This window comes from Engystomops pustulosus, chromosome 8 (assembly GCF_040894005.1).
Source record: "Engystomops pustulosus chromosome 8, aEngPut4.maternal, whole genome shotgun sequence".
NCBI classification, from domain to species: Eukaryota; Metazoa; Chordata; class Amphibia; order Anura; family Leptodactylidae; genus Engystomops; species Engystomops pustulosus.
Genome location: NC_092418.1, coordinates 87,103,122 through 87,123,257, shown reverse-complemented (window position 1 = coordinate 87,123,257; position 20,136 = coordinate 87,103,122). Strand labels below are relative to the sequence as shown.

Sequence of the window (20,136 nt, the reverse complement as noted above, 5' to 3'; positions counted from 1 at the left end):
TTCGGAGGAGGAGGTGGAGGAGGGGTGGGAGGAGGAGGAGGCATAGTAGGCCTGAAACACCTGGACCGAGGTAGGCCCCGCAATCCTCGGCGTCGGCAGTATATGACCAGCCGCAGGGTCAGACTCGGTCCCAGCCTCCACCAAGTTAACCCAATGTGCCGTCAGCGATATATAGTGGCCCTGCCCGGCAGCACTCGTCCACGTGTCCGTGGTCAGGTGGACCTTGTCAGAAACGGCGTTGGTCAGGGCACGGATTATGTTGTCTGACACGTGCTGGTGCAGGGCTGGGACGGCACATCGGGAAAAGTAGTGGCGGCTGGGGACCGAATACCGAGGGGCGGCCGCCGCCATGAGGCTGCGAAAGGCCTCGGTCTCTACTAGCCTATAGGGCAGCATCTCCAGGCTTAGCAATCTGGAGATGTGCACATTAAGGGCTTGGGCGTGCGGGTGGGTTGCACTATATTTGCGTTTCCGCTCCAGCGTCTGGGGTATGGAGAGCTGAACGCTGGTGGATGCTGTGGAGGATCGTGGAGGCGACGATGGGGTTTTTGTGGCAGGGTCCTGGGCAGGGGGCTGACTATCAGCTGACACAGGGGAAGGAGCAGTGGTGTGCACGGCCGGAGGTGAACGCGCTTGTTGCCACTGAGTGGGGTGTTTAGCATTCATATGCCTGCGCATACTGGTGGTAGTTAAGCTAGTAGTGGTGGAACCCCTGCTGATCCTGGTTTGGCAAATGTGGCACACCACAGTCCGTCGGTCATCCGGTGTTTCCTTAAAGAACCTCCAGACTTCTGAAAATCTAGCCCTCGCCGCAGGAGCCCTCGCCACGGGAGCTTCACTAGTTGACACATTTGGCGCTGATGCACCAGCTCTGGCCCTGCCTCTCCGTCTGGCCCCACCACTGCCTCTTCCAACCTGTTCTGGTCGAGGACTCTCCTCCGTCTCAGAAGCACTGTGTTCACCCCGCCTCTCAACCCAGCTTGGGTCTGTCACCTCATCATCCTCCGATCCCTCAGTCTGCTCCCCCCTCGGACTTCCTGCCCTGACAACAACTTCCCCACTGTCTGACAACCGTGTCTCCTCATCGTCGGACACCTCTTTACACACTTCTTCCACTACGTCAAGAAGGTCATCATCACCCACAGACTGCGACTGGTGGAAAACCTGGGCATCGGAAAATTGCTCATCAGCAACCGGACAAGTGGTTTGTGACTGTGGGAAGGGTCCAGAAAACAGTTCCTCAGAGTATGCCGGTTCAAATGGCAAATTTTGCTGGGAGGGGGCAGACTGGGGGGGAGGAGGCTGAGGTGCAGGAGCTGGAGGAGTGCCGATTTCGGTGACATGGGTGGACTGCGTGGAAGACTGACTGGTGGACAAATTGCTCGAAGCATTGTCGGCAATCCACGACATCACCTGTTCGCACTGTTCTGGCCTCAACAGTGCTCTACCACGAGTCCCAGTAACTTCAGACATGAACCTAGGGAGTGTAGCTCTGCGGCGTTCCCCTGCTCCCTCATCAGCAGGTGGTGTCTCACCCCGCCCAGGACCACGGCCTCTGACCCCTGCAGTAGTTGGACGCCCACGTCCCCGCCCTCGTCCTTTACCCCTAGCCCTCGGGTTAAACATTTTGAAAATGAGAGTTATAACTTTAATTTTTTTTTTACCTTTTTTTTGTGTTTTTTTTTTTTTTGTGTGTTTTTTAGTTTTTAAAACCAAACGATGCTATCCTATTGCTATGGCTATTTTCTAGCCAAGTATGAAAGCACACTGCTATGCCAGATGAGATGACGCTGAGTTATGAAAAAAATAAACGTAAAATAAAAAAGGAAATGGCAGACTGTGCCTAATTGAAATCCAACCCCGGGCCCTAATAAATTTTCCCACTTCGGTCTTTGCGATGGATATGTGCGTCACTAAGCGCAAAACACAGTGGTCGCAAGTCTCACTCCAAATTGCTCACAATTTGCTAGTAGATGCACTGTAACAACTACAGCCACCAGCAGATCAACCAGAAATCAAATATATATAACGCTACTGTAGGCGTAAGTAAGCCGTTTGGATTCTCCTATGGCTATTTTCTAGCCAAGTATTAAAGCACACTACTATGCCAGATGAGATGACGCTGAGTTATGAAAAAAATAAACGTAAAATAAAAAAGGAAATGGCAGACTGTGCCTATTTGAAATCCAACCCCGGGCCCTAATAAATTTTCCCACTTCGGTCTTTGCGATGGATATGTGCGTCACTAAGCGCAAAACACAGTGGTCGCAAGTCTCACTCCAAATTGCTCACAATTTGCTAGTAGATGCACTGCAACAACTACAGCCACCAGCAGATCAACCAGAAATCAAATATATATAACGCTACTGTAGGCGTAAGTAAGCCATTTGGATTCTCCTATGGCTATTTTCTAGCCAAGTATTAAAGCACACTACTATGCCAGATGAGATGACGCTGAGTTATGAAAAAAATAAACGTAAAATAAAAAGAAACTGGCAGACTGTGCCTAATTGAAATCAAACCCCTAATAAATTTTCCCACTTTGGTGTTTGAGGTGGATATGTGTGTCACTAAGAGCTAAACACAACGGTAGCAAGTCCCCCTGCTAATTCCTCACAATATGGTACTACTACCACACTACTAGTGCCAGCAAGCCCAGCCACAAGCAAATAAAAAAAAAAGGATAACGTTATTGTAGCCCTAAGAAGGGCTGTTGTAGAATCACTCCTGCCTAACAGTAAGCTAATAGAACACCCTAACGCTTTCCCTGACCAGCAGCAGCTCTCTCCCTAGCGGCATCCAGACAGAGAATGATCCGAGCAGCGCGGGCAGCGGCTAGTCTATCCCAGGGTCACCTGATCTGGCCAGCCAACCACTGCTATCGACGTGTAAGGGTACCACGTCATGCTGGGTGGAGTGCAGAGTCTCCTGGCTTGTGATTGGCTCTGTTTCTGGCCGCCAAAAAGCAAAACGGCGGGAGCTGCCATTTTCTCGAGCGGGCGAAATACTCGTCCGAGCAACGAGCAGTTACGAGTACGCTAATGCTCGATCGAGCATCAAGCTCGGACGAGTATGTTCGCTCATCTCTAGTTACTGCTTAAATTGTCATCTGGGCACTTTGCGACATAAAAGTCGGTTTTGGTTGTAGTTTGGGCACTCTGTGTCTAAAAGGTTCCCCATCACTGTCCTACCCTCTCAACTTATCCTCAGTCATATCTGTGAACAAATGTCTAAAGTTAATAAGGCCTGGTCCTAAATTTTAAAAATTCTTTCATATTGCTCAAACACTGGTATAAAGAACAAAATTCTTCCTATATGTTCGGAATAAAATGTTCACATACCTGGTGCATAACAAAACAAAACACTATAGATTAATGTAAGTTAAGAAGGAAGTGATGAATTTGCATAAGGGAAATATTCAAATGATCAAGGATACTATGCTGCTCTATTGCAGCGCACTACGGTAGTTTTCTAGGTGGAGGTTCCCTTGAAGTATCTCAGAATACTGACATGGTTATAACTCTTTACTATTTCTTTTAGGCCCTTATTGCTGCATTCGCAGTCTCAGGATACGCTGCCACATATTACCGAGCCGGGAGCAAGCCTTTCAACCCTGTGCTCGGTGAGACTTATGAATGTATAAGAGAGGACAAAGGATTTCGATTTTTTTCAGAACAGGTGAAGTTGATCAGTGACACCAGATTTTAACAGTTAAAGTCCTTAAAGTGCACGTCTTCCTGATCAGAATTGTTGCATTTCTAGCATTAATGTACATTGAACTTGAGTATGGAGGAACTTAGAGCTCTTGATAGAAATCTGCTAGATATGTACCACAATACTTGATCCAAGTTGGATCCTCTTTAGGAATTCCCCTTCCTTCTCGAACTGGCTCCAAATGACCCCCTAGGCATGATCATTTTCTGTTTTCCTAATATTGGTCTGCGACCCAAACATCTTCCAATCACGTGGGCTTCCTCCTCTTTCTCTTTGTCTATTATGTGCATTTTTTAAATAAAGTTTATTGAACCATAAAGTAACCTCTTCATTAAAGAGAACCTGTCAGCAGAAATATACCTAATAAACCACTACCTGTATGTTGTCAAGCAGCTGAACACCTTCCAGATCATATTTCTTTCATAACCCAGTGTGGTCGCATCATCCAGAAAATCCGCTTTGAAGTGAGATTATGGTTGTATGAAGTCAAGGAGGCGGAGATTTTAACACTGAAGTCAAACTCTCTCTTCCTCAGAAAGCCCTTTCACTGTAATTGGTCCTAGATCCAGAGACATCACTAACCAGATCTCCTGAAGTCCAATGAATGATGTCAATCACAGGGGAGAAGGTGTTCAGAGCTCCCTACCTTGACTTCAGTGTTAATCTCTCCGCCTCCTTGACTTTATCCAACCAATTTACATCTCACTTCAAAGTAGATTTTTTTAGACGATGCCACCACCCTGGGCCATACAAGAAAAAAAACTATGAGGGGTTATGCTACCTGACAATATACTGGTAGTTGTTTATTAGGCCAATTGCTAATGATGGGCTCCCTTTAAACTTGAACTTTATAAACCCTTAAAACTTGAACTTCATAGTATAATAATTCATACATAAGATTTGAGCAATCTCTAATCATTTACTTTAAATCAAACATCGGTTTTGGTGGAGTTTTTCTGCTGGATCCCATGTTTCGATTTTCTCAAACTTTCATGAAAAACCTAATATGGGGTTCCATTTGAACTGGGGCATATTTATCAAAAGTATCTAAAAGACGGGCAATGTTCAACTGTGCCAGATTTATTAAAGTGTCTAATTGTGAACAATAAATCTGACTAAAGACTGAAACTTTAACTTTAGTTTATGCCAGGAAAATGCGCCAATTTTTAGTGGATCAGCATATTTTGATGACCGAAATGTCCCCGCATATGCCTGTACATAATTATGTACAATTTACAATTCACGTCTATGGGGATGCATCAAAAACTCATTGTGAAATCCATTGTAAAAATATCTTGTATTTTTCAGGTTAGCCATCACCCCCCTATTTCTGCCTGTCACTGTGAATCAAAGAATTTTGTCTTCTGGCAAGGTAATGGTGATTTCAAGACTATTTATGAACAATAATAGGAAAGTATCTTGGTTTTATAGGTTTATTATAGATTAATTTAAAAAGGATAAAGTTTGAGCGTCAACTCATAGTTCATCCATTTTATCTGTTCGTAATGACTATTCATGATCCTTATCGATACCAGCTGCTCAGCTGGTTACACCAAGTTGAAATGAACATTTTAGTGCTCACAGCTTTGTTTTTCTGATAGAATGCTCCAAATCGTCAGCGTAAACCCATCATTCTAAGTGACTGCAGCCACTACTAGAGGGAGCATCAGAGCTTGCAGTATACTGACTAGTTACTCTATTTATATACCTTATCTCCATATTTATGTGCCCATTGGCCAATTGGCCCTATATATCGAAATAGAAAGATTTAAGTCAATTTTACTCCTCAACTGCAGATATAAATAAAGATACAAAGATACAGATGGTTTGACTCTTTTAAGGGCTCCATTGCTTCTTTTACACATTATAGAAATGTTGCCATTTGTTCCAGATGTTTGACATTCAAGATATTTTATAACTGTACAATAATACAAATACTAATATTTACATTATGAAGTCTTTTTATTTTTACATTGAGTTTTTTACTGGGAATTTTGATTTTCAGATGTCAGATGGAAAAACAAATTTTGGGGAAAATCCATGGAAATATTGCCTTTCGGAACAGTGAATGTTACCCTTCCAAAGTAGGTTACACCGTATTTATGTACATCATCTATCAGTATTCCCGAAACTGTCTCATAAGACACATCCAGAGTCTTCTGGACTTTGGCTATAACTAAATTCCTTCTTGAATGGCTGGGACAAGGGATTTAGGTGCCCTAGGCAGATAAGAAAAAATGCATCCCCCCAATACATATAAACCATAAAATCACAACAAAAGCGTGCAGAAAAAGTATATAGCGGTGCGACAAGTACTCCTCCTGTAGCTCCTGTCTTCCAGCCTCCACCTCTAGCCTCTTGTCCTGTAGCCTCCTGTCCTCCACCCTCCTCCTGTGGCCTCCTGTCCTCCAGCCTCCTCATGTAGCTCCTGCCATCCAGCCTCCTCCTGTAGTCTCCTGCCCTCCAGCCTCCTCCTGTAGTCTCCTGCCCTCCAGCCTCCTCCTGTAGTCTCCTGCCCTCCAGCCTCCGCCTGTAGTCTCCTGTCCTCCAGCCTCCGCCTGTAGCCTTCTGTCCTCCAGCCTCCTCCTGTGGTCTCCTGTCCTCCAGCCTCCTCCTGTGGTCTCCTGTCCTCCAGCCTCCTCCTGTGGTCTCCTGTCCTCCAGCTTCCTCCTGTAGTCTCCTGTCCTCCAGCCTCCTCCTGTAGTCTCCTGTCCTCCAGCCATCTCCTGCAGCCTATTGACCTCTAGCCTTCTCCTGTAGTCTCCTGTCCTCCAGGCTCCTCCTGTAGTATCCTGTCCTCCAGGCTCCTCCTGTAGTCTCCTGTCCTCCAGGCTCCTCTTGTAGTCTCCTGTCCTCCAGGCTCCTCCTGTAGTCTCCTGTCCTCCAGCCTCCTCCTGTAGTCTCCTGTCCTCCAGCCTCCTCCTGTAGTCTCCTGTCCTCCAGGCTCCTCCTGTAGTCTCCTGTCCTCCAGCCTCCTCCTGCAGCCTACTGACCTCCAGCCTCCTCCTGCAGCCTACTGACCTCCAGCCTCCTCCTGCAGCCTACTGACCCCCAGCCTCCTCCTGCAGCCTACTGACCTCCAGCCTCCTCCTGAAACCTACTGACTTCCAGCCTCCTCCTATCGTCTCCTGTCCTCCAGCCTCCTCCTGTAGTCTCCTGTCCTCCAGCCTCCTCCTGTAGTCTCCTGTCCTCCAGCCATCTCCTGCAGCCTATTGACCTCCAGCCTTCTCCTGTAGTCTCCTGTCCTCCAGGCTCCTCCTGTATTCTCCTGTCCTCCAGCCTCCTCCTGCTGCCTACTGACCTCCAGCCTCCTCCTGCAACCTACTGACCTCCAGCCTCCTCCTATAGTCTCCTCTCCTCCAGCCTCCTCCTGTAGCCTCCTGGCCTCCAGCCTCCTCCTGTAGCCTCCTGGTCTCCAGCCTCCTACTGTAGTCTCCTGTCCTCCAGCCATCTCCTGCAGCCTATTGACCTCCAGCCTTCTCCTGTAGTCTCCTGTCCTCCAGCCTCCTCCTGTAGTCTCCTGTCCTCCAGCCTCCTCCTGCAGCCTACTGACCTCCAGCCTCCTCCTGCAGCCTACTGACCTCCAGCCTCCTCCTGCAGCCTCCTCCTGCAGCCTACTGACCCCCAGCCTCCTCCTGCAGCCTCGGGACCTCCAGCCTCCTCCTGCAACCTACTGACTTCCAAGCTCCTCCTATCGTCTGCTGTCCTCCAGCCTCCTCCTGCTGCTGTCCTCCAGCCTCCCCCTGTAGTCTCCTGTCCTCCAGCCTTCCCCTGTAGTCTCCTGTCCTCCAGCCTCCCCCTGTAGTCTCCTGTCCTCCAGCCTCCCCCTGTAGTCTCCTGTCCTCCAGCCTCCCCCTGTAGTCTCCTGTCCTCCAGCCTCCCCCTGTAGTCTCCTGTCCTCCAGACTCCCCCTGTAGTCTCCTGTCCTCCAGCCTCCCCCTGTAGTCTCCTGTCATCCAGCCTCCTCCACCTGCAGGAGTTCCTCACATGACCCCTTCAGACATCATGTGAAGAGGTAGCAGGGGCTGACACCGCCTTCCCTGGCCTGATGCTTCAGCTTCACTGCAGTTCTGATGTATGGGACCGGGAGGAGGCAGGACAATGCTGGGGAGAGACCGGGACTGTCCTGACGAAACTGAGATGGTTAGGAGGTATGGTGGAGCCTGCATCCATAGAGAGATGGGGTGCCCAGTAGATCCATACAAGTCAGCCTCCTCTTTCATACTACAGGGCACTACTCTCCTAAATGAGTGTATGTGCATCTTAAAGACGCCATTTTTGTCTATTTGGAAGGTGTCATCCCTGGGCAGAATCGCTCACCCAAACCTGGGTTGCAGGGTGGCGTCTTAGGCAGACCTCGCCCTGCCTTCTTGTTAATGCGTGCAAAGCGGTTGTCCATATTTGGGGTTCAGCTTCCTTATGTCATGTAGGAAGTGTTTTGCAGTATATTTGCACTATTTTGGCACATTGGCCACGTTGTATAGTACTAGGCTGCACCGCAAGCTTCAATCTGTCTTCAGCAGAATACAAATATTTACATGATAGATTTCCTGAATGCGCTGAGTACAACACGCGGAGACGGCTGATTCCAGCTAATTATCGCTAATCTCCACCTTCCTAATTATCCCTCCAGCTGGTGACATTCACATGCACCGTAAATCTGAACAAGGGATTTCTGCTGTGGAGATGAAGCTCACTGCTCTGTCGCCTCCTGGCATTATACTGTGGGTTATTGGCAGAAATGGAGAAATGATGACTATTCATGTCGATCGCCCTGCACTCAAGCAAATGTTTGAGATGTTCAGCAATATGAGCCACATTTCTCCCTTGTCACGTCACCGTTCCTAAGCTATTATCTTTGCCTTCCCTAGTAAGTTTTAGGCTAGGTTCACCTCTTGTTTTATGTATACATTGAGGGTATATGTGAGGGAACTCCAAACATATTCGCTCTCATTTTTGCCTCTGTCTCGCCAGAACACATTGTATACTGTGCAAAAAGCATGAGCGGATGCAGCAGTACTTCATTTTCTCCCGGCCTCTGCTGAGCGAATACACTATGCGTGAGGGAGGTCCCATACAAGGACACTGACATCACTGGGGAAACACCTTCAACATTTTTAGCAGGCAATCACCGGATGATGTTCGCTTGTACATCGCGCACCCAGGGAGAGGAGGCAGCGGGAAACATATACAGTGGGAAATGTCTGTTCAATACTTCAGGATACTCCTGACGTATCCTTTCAACAAATTGCAGATCATGATATACACCATAGTTGTGCACAAAAATTCTTATTAGCACTTATCATCTTTGAAAAGTTGACATTGTTTTTAGGTTTGTTTTAATTTTTTATTGTAAGCAAATGGTAGACCAAATGATTTTAAAATGTGACTAATACATCAAATGACGTGCTTTTTACAAATGTTAGTGCAAACCACTCCATCAATTTTGTATGGCAACTGTTAGTTGAAAAATATTGAATACACAGGGCTGTCAGATCTTTTCAATTCATCTGTACAATCCGGTAATAAAACAGTCGATTGGTCAGGAGTCTATTGGACGCGCACAATTACTCTTGTATTGTCTTGTCTGAGCAGAAGGACAATAAAAGCCATAATAAGCCTCATGGTGTACGTGCTGAATAAACCTTTGCTTTATGGGATTGATTTGTAGGTATGGAGATTGCTATGTGTGGAATAAAGTTACAACCTGCATACACAACATCCTCAGCGGTAGAAGATGGATCGAACATTACGGCGAGATCACCATTCGTAATACAAAGAACAGCGTTTCTACGTGTAAGATGACATTCATCAAGGTAAGGCCGTATCTTACAATTGTAATATTTAAAGGGGTTACCTCAGAGCTTAAACCTCTCCCTTGCCTTAAAGGGGTTGTCCGACTGTTTTCAAAACTCTGCTAGCGTCTAGGGAGGCATTCTTAAAAAAACAAAGCTGTACTCACCTCCTCCGTTGCTCCCGGTGTTCCGAGCTGCCGTCTCTCTGGGCTGTGCCCTTGTTTTTTTACAGGGGCACAGAAGCTGCGCTGGCCACCGAGATGGCCGCCACGTCCACCTGTTTCCGTTCCTGCCGTCTCTAGACCATGCCCTGTTTGTTTATAGGGGCACGGAACCTGCGCTTTGTTCAGCTTCCGACCACCCCAGGTGTCTGGCCAGTCACACACCCGTCCCCATTCCCAGCACTATATCATGCGCTGAAATATGGGGATAACCTTGGCCAGCTGGAAGCTAAACTCAGCACAGCTTCCGTGCCCCCATGAATAAACTCAGGGCACGGCCTGGAGAGGTATTGGCACAGCACATCGGGAGTGGCGGAGAAGGAGAGTAACGGTTTGTTTTTTTTAAAAAATCTCTCCCCAGCCCACCTGCCAAAGCATAAAGAACTAGGAAGTTTGGGCAGTATACCATTAGTAAATAACATTATACCAAATAGTAAATATCAATATATTAGTATACCATTAGTAAGTAGAGGTCCTTTAAGGTTGAAGAGAACTGCCCTTTATGTGTGGCCCAATTTTTCAAGCTACGTCTACTCATTCAGGGAGCCAAGTTCTGCTGCTGCTATTATCTCAGCCAAATTTGCTGTTAGTAGGACGGACTCCTCACCACAGTCTCCCTTTCCAACTCGGGCCACCCCTCCATCACTGCCTCTGACTACAGAGTAACCAACCCTTTACAGTGATTTTTTCACACTAGTAGGCGTGAACACATCCCTCCTCTTTGTTATATCATCTTAGGCCATGATATCATAGCAAGTGGTCCAGTGATGCTACTTGTGCCATGGACTCAATTGAAGAAACCATAGATCTAGGAAACTAAACATACATTAGTAAATAGATTCTATTAGTGAGTTTATTTTAATAGTGTGCATCCGTGTTTCCCTGGATAACTCCCTTAATATAACAATTATGTTTCAGAATTAGGCTCCGTTCACACCTGGCCCAGAGGATCCATTTTCCCTTCCGTTATCAAATAGCAGAAAAAATAGTCCACGTCTTTTATGTTTAAATGAAATTGTAACGTTGGGCCCAGTACCTTCCATACATGGAAGTCAATGGGGAATGGAACCTCAAGTTATCAGTTTCCATTACAGGCTCCTAAATTATCTGATCATTGCTACAGTGTGGAAATAAATGTGGTTTCTTTCTCTACCAGGGAAATTATTGGAGCTCTAATGTGAATGAGATTCATGGAGTAGTCATGGATCAAGAAGGAAAAGTGGTGCATCGACTGTTCGGGAAGTGGCACGACGCCTTGTACTGTGGTGATGCCCCCGCAGCAAAATGCATATGGAGGCCAGGTACAACTACACAACTAAAATAGTGTACACCGTTATATTATGGCATTGATGACTAACGGAGGTCTGCCAGACTGAAATAATGATAATATATACACAGAATACACAATATGATATATGTGATCTTTCTTGATGTTGCTTGACCTCTTTTTTTGTGGTCGAGAAGAAATTTTCCCTGATTTGGCATCAGCCTTGTGATTTTTTGCCTTTCTCTGGATCAACACTAAGGTTTATAGGTTGGAATTGATGGACCTGTCTCTTTTTCCAACCTTCTCCGCTATGAAACTATAATATCAGATTGTCAAACATCAAGATCAACAGTTCAGCAGGGAAGTAAAGCAGACAGCTCCATGCTCTGTGTAGTGGTGAGACTAGGTTACTACAGAACAACTTCCATGTATTCGAATGGGATCTCAATGTCCGTGCCACAGATCAGCCACCACAGAGGATGGTGCTATCTACTTCCTATCCCATTCTCTGATTATCAGCTGCTGAGAACAGTTGATTTGTGGGGGGTGGAGGGTGTTGGACTCCCACCAATCTGAGGACCAGTTCCATAGATATGTTATGAATAATTTTTGTGTGGAAAACCCCTTTCGATGGCATGAGCCTGAGAATGGACATAATGGGGCTAAAATACTAAGGGTCTGTCTGACGCATTTTCGTCGGGTTTCCCTACAATTTCCGTTTTGCACCAAATTGCCCCGGGATTTTGGCGAACGCGATCGGATTTTGGCGCATTGGCGCCAGTTTGCACACGACAGAAATCGGGGGGCGGGCCATTGGACAACCCGACGGAATCGGACAACGCGCAAGATTTAACATTTAGAATTGTGACGCAAGACACGCACTTACAAGCACCGGGAAGAAGCAGGTGAACTTCGGCGGACCTCAGCTCAGAAACTCGGGCGCACGAGCTTAGTGAACCGTGGCAGACCCGAATCCACGTTGGACAACACACTGCAGGATCGCGACAGGACCGGGTAAGTAAATTTGCCCCATTATATAGCAGATTTACCCTGTTCCCATAAAATGAATTACTAATCAGAGCATCATATCAGAGCCAGGTCTAAAAGAAAATATACATTTGTTCCATACATTTGGCCATTTGTTCAATTCCTAGATGTGGAGAACCGGTGATCAATATGTAGTCCTTCAACTATTTTTTAGGTTTTTTCCTTGCCTATTGTAGCAGTGTCTATATGCATGATTAGTTTGGGAGATGACTCTTGTCCGATAATTTCGGTAACTGACATCTTTGTTCTAGGGGATCATATCCTAAAAAAGCTATAATTTATCAAGTATCCAGATTGAGAGGGTTCCCATAAGGGCATACATTAAAAAGAGGCAGACAATGCAGGATGTTGGGAAGAGACCGGCTACCTCTGATTCTATCCCCTGTTCTATTCAGTGGTTAAAGTTGTACCACGTGAATATGTTCAGCAGAGCCTAATAGATAGCACAATATGGCAAAGCCAGGCAGGCAGGCAGAGTTTCCTAACCATTGCAATTTTTTATTTAGTTATTGTAAGCTCCACTAGTTGTTAAAATGTGAGTCCTGAGCCACCTGTTCCTTCTCACTTTACAAATGTCTACACCCAGCACCAAATTTTATCTAAGCGCTGGGCAGCTGAATGCTGTTGTGATCGCAGGATACAACCATTACAGGGAACCTACCATTTAACTTAAAGCCAGGTCACATGGCATAAAGTGCTGAATAGTGAGGAGGCATATGGCGTGGGGGTCATAGGTCTGCTAGGGGAAGGCCTGCACAAACCCCATTTATAATTAGTAAGTTGCTTGTCCCATTAAAATTAGTGAGTGCCCAATAAATATCTTTTTTTTAAAAAAACAGTCAGGTCAGCCATCTTTGCTTTATTAATACAAATTATGTGGATTTACAAAACAAAAGTGGAAACTTTTATTAACTAAAGTTTTTGTAACCTGTATGACTTTTTTTTTGTAACCCTATATCCCTTAATTTCCTGAATCTGTCTATATTCCAGCTAGAATTAAAGTATTTTAACAATATTCATTTAATTAATATTATGATAATGATATGTATAATATTGGATATTATCCTGTTTCTACAAGGTTCCATGCCAACCAACTATGAACTCTATTACGGCTTCACAAGATTCGCCATTGAACTGAATGACCTGGATCCAGTGATGAAGGAATTCCTTCCAAAGACCGATGCGAGATTCCGGCCGGACCAGAGGTAAGAATTTGTTTTATTTCCTATAAAGTTTGGATTCCATGACTCTTAAATTGGAGCCTTCATCTCTCCTGACTACTTTTAATATTACCCATTACATAAATATTCAGAATAATTTTCTTTAGAATCTCTACCTTGGACCATCCCTGCAAGGTACATTATTGCTCCATAAAATGTATTAATGAATTGACATCTGTGAATTACCTTTCTCCTTGTTATAGTATAGGGTGGTGAACACTGATAAGATGATGTGAGAGTATGTAGGGCCACACCCCAACTGGTAACACCCAGTTGTCTATTCTAGGAAGAATAACAGAGGTGCTATGCAGATTTCAGCGAAAACTTGTAGGGAAAACAGTGATATAATACATACTAGGCATTTCAGAAGTGGTCTTCAGCACCCTTAAAGGGGTTGTCCACTTTCTGCAAATAATTGATATTGTGTTGAGTAATGAAGGGCTATATAGTTTTACAATATACTTTGTTTCAATTCCTCGCCGATTTCTAGATCTCTGCTTGCTGTCAGTCTATGGTTATGCGTCACAGTTTACTTTCAGTGGATGGTCATGTGATGTTACACAGGTGCACCAGCTGTTGGTATCACAGAGAGTAATCAGAGCCGGGTGATGCTTACGAGCCATGCACCTGTGTCACATCACGTGACTGTGGACAGATTCCTGTCTACTAGAAGAAAATTGTAAAGCTTTCTATAGCAGGACAGCAAGCAGAAATCTAGACAACCGTGAGAAATTGATACAAAAAGTATATTGGAAAATTCTATAACTTTTAAAGAGGACAACCCCTTTAAACTATGGTACATCTCATTTGATTTGGTTATAATTCTTTGTAGGTTGCTCGAAGAAGGGAATGTCGATGCTGCCTCTGCAGAGAAACAGCGAATAGAAGAACTTCAGAGAACTAGAAGAAAATACTTAGAAGACAACCATATAGACTACACACCAAAATATTTCCGGTAAGAAGAAGACTTTTTTTGAATAAACCATAATCTTCTGACTCCAAGCAAAAATTCTGAGACAAATTACAGCTTTTTACAACAACAGTGGAGAAGATAATAAAGGGGTCAATCGGCCGTTACTATATGGAATAAGTTATAATGGTGGGACCTTTTAAGAAATCTTCCCCATATGCTGCTATAGAAATCTGCTCAGTATTAAGAAATGTAGTCTGGGTTTCAAACCTTACAAACTTGGACCTGGATTAGACTGCCACACCTTTGTCAACATTCGGCATCATTTCAGTAGTTTATACAAATTTAATTCACATTACCTGGTTCCCTGCCAGAAGTATGTGGTGCAGTCTTTGTGTGCCTGTGTCAGTCTCCTCTCCCCCACCCTCATCCAGCTCCCTCACCCCTCCCCATGTGCATTGAGCAGGCAGTGGTGGGGAGGGGGGTGATAGTGTGCAGGAGAGGAAGAATGCTGATGCAGCTGCCCCTACCAAGAGACACCCCACATGCTGCTGGCACGGAGCCAGGTAATGTGAAATGAAGTTTTATAAACTACTGAAATGATTCAGAATGCTGACAAAGGTGTTTTTAAATTCAGCACAGCATAGGCTATTGGAACCTGACTCCAGGTTAAACATCACATTCCTGGTGACAGTTTCCCTTTGAGGTCACCACATTGCAGGTGGCCACATTGCAGCTCACGCTGAGCCACACTGAGGTCTTAGTTGTTGAATCCCTACTAATCAGACGTATGAATAACATATCATATCAATATCCAATTAATGCTTATCATAGGACAAACCCTTTAAAAATGTCAGCCATTGTTAATTGCAGATTGCCGTATCCCATTTTACCGTTACATCAGTTATCATTTGCTGGTTATAATGTTATATCTCTGATTTAATGATTTATTCCCTCTTTTTCCATGTTTTACTTGCAGGAAGGTGGTTGATACCCATAATAAGGAGACTTGGGTTTCTAATGACACCTACTGGGAACTGCGCAAGGACCCTGGTTTTAGCAAAGTAGAATTACCCACCCTTTGGTGATGTTAGAATATGGATTTGTTAAACCTATCATTCTATAAGAATATTCAATATCTATGCACAGTTCAGTTTCATATCGCTACAAGATATTTTTTTTTTGTGATGCATCATTTGCCATTTGCTTTTATATTCATTTTTTAGAAGCTATTTGCTTGTATAACATGTAAAATATACAGAGTTATTTAGAGTATTTGCTGCATTTGTAGGAATTCGGTGAAGTATAGAAGCCATGGACCTCTTACTTCTCTTCTGAAGCTGCTGTAGGTATAGACGCACCCATCTCCCCACATCTCACATCCCAATGAATGTTCCAATACTTTTCCATGATCAGAACATTTGCCATTAAAGAGCATAATTGCACAGATATTTTGCTGTTACTGGAATCATTTTCCCATGGGAAAGATATTCAGATTATAGCAAAAAATCCATACTTTCTGGTATTCCCTGCAGAGGTAACTTATGTGTAGAGTACCATATGCCTGGTCTAGTAATATGCTGCTTAGAACCTTTTGCCCATAGACACAGACAATAAGAATACACTCTGCTGTTATATTATTAACCCTGTGAAAATGAATATTATAAAATCATGTAGGAAGTTGAAGTTCCACCTTCGATTTAGTGTTAATGGACATGACTGTTATCATCATGTGGCCATTATACAGCACCCCAACCAGTCTAAGAAAATCTACGATACCTTGTATATTATATTCTGTATGGATCTGGCAGAAAAAAAATCGTACTATGTTTCAATGGATACCAAATTCTGCCCTAGAAGCATGGTGGCAGCTCTATAGTTTTATTAAAGGGGTATTCTGTGTGAGAGTCTGCTGCAATAACTGGTAATGCTATAAATAAATGAATACAACAAAACTCAATGTCATTAATCACAGACCAGAGCTTAAATAGTTTGCTTTTATGATTTGCAAAATTTTTTGTTGGGCTTTCTAAAGTAGGACGAGTTATATCGAAGATGGCTGCCACAGGATACTACAACTCCCATAATCCCTAAGTTCTCAGTAACAGTTGTGGTTACCACCGGTAGTGATCTAACAGACTGCCCTGCTCTATTACCATAATAATGATGTGTGTAACTGCCATCACTGCACATTACCTCACTGAGATGGGTCTCACCACAACACTGGCCATACTGGATGCACTGCAACCAACTGACATGCAGGTGATCACATGACCTGCCCAGGCAGCTGCAGGACATGTGATGTGGACATGTGACCAGCGGCCATCTCCTGTCCTGTGTCTCCTCTATAGGGACAGAGTCACAGGACTGATTGAAGGGCAATTTTAATTCTTCATTACAGGGTCAACCACATTTTTCTGCTAAGGAGAGCAATTTAAATAGCAACATATTAGCTTATAAAAGAAGCATATTTATACAGCAATGTCTCCTGTGTAACCCTCTTAACTTCTGATTCGATCTTTAAGCCTTACGCCCAGCCTAAAGTTTTAAAGGGTTACAGGACCCACTTTTTCCAATAAGTGGCCTCCTTGAACCTGAGGTAACGCATTGGCTGTAGCAGGCCCCATAACCTCCGGCCAGGAACAATTCCAAAAACGAAAAACACCGGGAGTAGCCGTAGACCTGAAGCATATATTCACTAGATTTGCTGGACATGAACTCGTCACATATCACAAACCACAAACAGTGGACCTGTGTTTCATGTTGTTGGCGTGTAAAGACCATTTGCAAGGCGATGACAGCAGAAAAGACCACCAGAGCCACAAACATGGGTGGGAATAGAACCTGTTCTGAGTTATTGAGTTTGGGTAGGACATGGAAACCATCAGCGTGTGTATTAGCCTATAGAAACACATACGGACATGTGCTGACCACTGAAGCAATGGCGAGAACATGATCTTCACTTCACATCATCTCTAGGTCTAATAACCAAATGGTTACATACACATATGCTAGTAATATAAGATCAGACATAGATGTACTGAGAAGATAGATTATATATAATAAGTAGAGAAAAATATCAGCACCCCAAGATGCCATCCAAAATTGTGTACTGTTATTCAAGTGACCCCGGCAACGTTTCGACTCCTGAGGCCTGGAGTCTTTCCTCTTCGTTATCCAACGAGACTCCATCCAATGGGTTTATATCAGCTTATTGTTTTCATATATTTTAGGACTGTTTATTGTGTTTGTTGCTTTCTTTTTAATAGAACACTAAAATATGTATGATGTAGAGAGGCCATATTGCTTGCCTGACCTCTTACAGTGCCTCTGTATAAAGCTAAAGAGAACTGGCTGGTGGAGTAAGGTCAGGATACTAAGCCGGTTGATTACAGGGGTTGTCCAGGATTTTAAAAAACCTAAACTTTTTTTTGTAATGTGCTTTATTACAATTTACATACACATATTATGGGAAAACTGGCAAAAAAAAAATCATGCTAAAGGCTATGCTAATCTTTTTACTTAAAAAGTATCCAATTCTGTGTCTAGACCTCCTGACGATAATTCCTTTCCACATGCACTTTAATGACCAACCTCAAAGAGCAGGTCAGTCACCATTAGCCAAAGCAGATAAGAGCGGCCCTTGCTCTAGAAGACCTGGCCCATCCGTGCCACTTATGTGATGTACTGTCCTATTAGATCCGTATCAATTACGGTAAATTATTTGTGGGCCAACTTTAATTCATAGAGGGTTTGTCTTGATGAGACTATTAGCAATGCTTTAAGGGGAGACTTTAGTGCTCTATGGAGCACCATATGGCGGTAACAGAAGACCATTGTTATACGCATGAAGCCTTAGTGTGGTCATACACATTAGATTTATGGCAACGGGACCAACCAGACACGTATGGAGGTGGCCTAACTACTCGCCATGCATGCATATGGTGCCCTATATATACAGCAAGTTCTTCTCAATAAATTAGAATATCAGCAAAAAAGTTATTATTTTCTTCAGTAATTCAATTCAAAAAGTGAAACTCACATATTATATAGAGTCATTACAAACAGAGCAAACTTTTTCAAGTGATTATGTTAATGATTGTGGCTTACAGCCAAGGAAACCCCAAAAGTCATTGGGCCATTGGGCCAGAGTGTAGAGTGAGCCAGAATACCGGAGACCGGCACACAATCTTTAATAATCTGGCGCACCCTGCATACACCAGTTGTACTTCAACTGAGTGCACCAGTTATTTTTTTAACAAGCTTGCACCAGTTTTCTGTCGGACATACCGTATATACTCGAGTATAAGCCGAGTTTGGGTTTTCAGCACATATGGTAAATATGGCGGATTTTTCAAATTGGCAGCATAACGACCCTTTACATGCAGAGTTTGTGTTGTGGCACAAACACTTCATTAATACGTGTTCAAGTACTTTGCACATGTATTTATGTAGACGAATGCTCTGACTTTGGTCCTGCTAAAACACTCCAGCAGGTGACATGGCTCCCCAAACCATCATTGATTGTGGGAAGTTCACCCTAGACCTCAGGCAGCTTGTATTGGGCCTCTCCACTCTTTCACCAGACTCTGGGACCTTGATTTCCAAAAGAGATGCACAATTTTACTTTCATCTGTAAACCATACAATGGGCCACTGGGCAACAGTCCAGTTTTTTTTCTCCCTGGCCCAGGTATGACGCTTCTGGCGTTGTCTATTGCCTGGAAAAGTTTATTACATGGAAGGTAGCCCATGTCCTGGATACATCTGTGTTTGGCGGCTCTTGAAGCACTGACTCCAGCACTCCTTGTGAATCTCCCCAAAACTTTTGAATGGCCTTGTCTTAACAATCCTATGAAGGCTGCAGTTATCCTGAATGCTCGTGCATCTTTAGCTACCACAATTTTTCCTTCCATTCCACTTTCCATTAATATGCTTTGATACATCCCTCTGTGAACAGCAGCTTCTTTAGCAATGACCTTTTGTGGCATATTCTCCTTGTGGAGTGTGTCAATGACTGCCTTCTAGACATCTGTCAAGTCAGCAATCATTTCCATTGTTGTGTCACCTACTAAACCAGACTAGTGGACCTTTTAATATGCTTTGATACATCACTCGTCAATGACTGCCTTCTAGACATCTGTCAAGTCAGCAGTCTTCCCCCTTGATTGTGTTGCATACTGAACCAGACTAGGGACCCTTTAATATGCTTTGAAAGCTTTTGCAGGTGATTTAGATTACTTATTCCATTACTTAATGACATTTGGGTTATCCTTGGTTGTAAGCATTAACATTTGAAAAAGTTCACTTTGTTTGTAATGACTTTTTGAATTGCATTACTGAAAAAAAAAATTGCTGATATTCTAATTTATTGTGAAGCACTTGTACACATGTTCACAATCACTTGCATTGCTTTATATTAATATAATCTAACTTCTAGATGCCATAAGTAAAAGCAGCCTTGTGTGAGACTCTAGAAATGGTGCTATGAGGTTCCATAGACTGATGAATGTTTTTGAAGTAAATGCCTTGTGGATGAAATGGTTAATGATTCTATCAGGCAAGGTCTCCATGTACAAGTACTCTACATAAACCTTCTTACCAAATAGTCCGCTTGCTTCTATCTTCTGTTTCATTTGTGCTTTAAAGGGCATCTACCACCAGGATGAGGGACTGCATGCAAATAAGCCTAAGGGGCTCCAGGCTCCATTAACACCTATGGAGCCTGGAGCCCCTCAAACTCCTTTGCATACAATCCTTCATCCTGGTGATAGATGCCCTTTAAATTGTAAGACCGACACTGTCCGCACCTTCAGGCTGAGCCTGAGAACGCGTCACGCAACGCCCAGCTACGTTTCCAGTGACAAAGGATGACAATACGTTTATGTATTGTATTGTACATACGTCCTGCATGTATATTTTATCGGTTTAGCCTGCCAATGAATGTTGCTGAAGCCTTACTC

At 44.0% G+C, this 20,136-nt stretch overlaps 1 protein-coding gene across 2 annotated transcripts in view; it reads left to right on the top strand.

The window, feature by feature from the left end:
• The window catches only part of OSBPL6 (oxysterol binding protein like 6), a 161,835-nt gene extending 141,987 nt beyond the window's left edge, over positions 1–19,848 (top strand). For both annotated transcript variants that reach the window (XM_072121611.1, XM_072121609.1), the window contains 8 exons: positions 3,541–3,678; positions 5,023–5,086; positions 5,720–5,798; positions 9,386–9,530; positions 10,887–11,031; positions 13,123–13,249; positions 14,097–14,219; positions 15,154–19,848. In XM_072121611.1, the coding sequence (XP_071977712.1) occupies positions 3,541–3,678; positions 5,023–5,086; positions 5,720–5,798; positions 9,386–9,530; positions 10,887–11,031; positions 13,123–13,249; positions 14,097–14,219; positions 15,154–15,262 (930 nt within the window). In that variant the 3' untranslated portion in view covers positions 15,263–19,848. The remainder of the gene's footprint in view (positions 1–3,540; positions 3,679–5,022; positions 5,087–5,719; positions 5,799–9,385; positions 9,531–10,886; positions 11,032–13,122; positions 13,250–14,096; positions 14,220–15,153) is intronic.
• Positions 19,849–20,136: the final 288 nt, after the last annotated feature.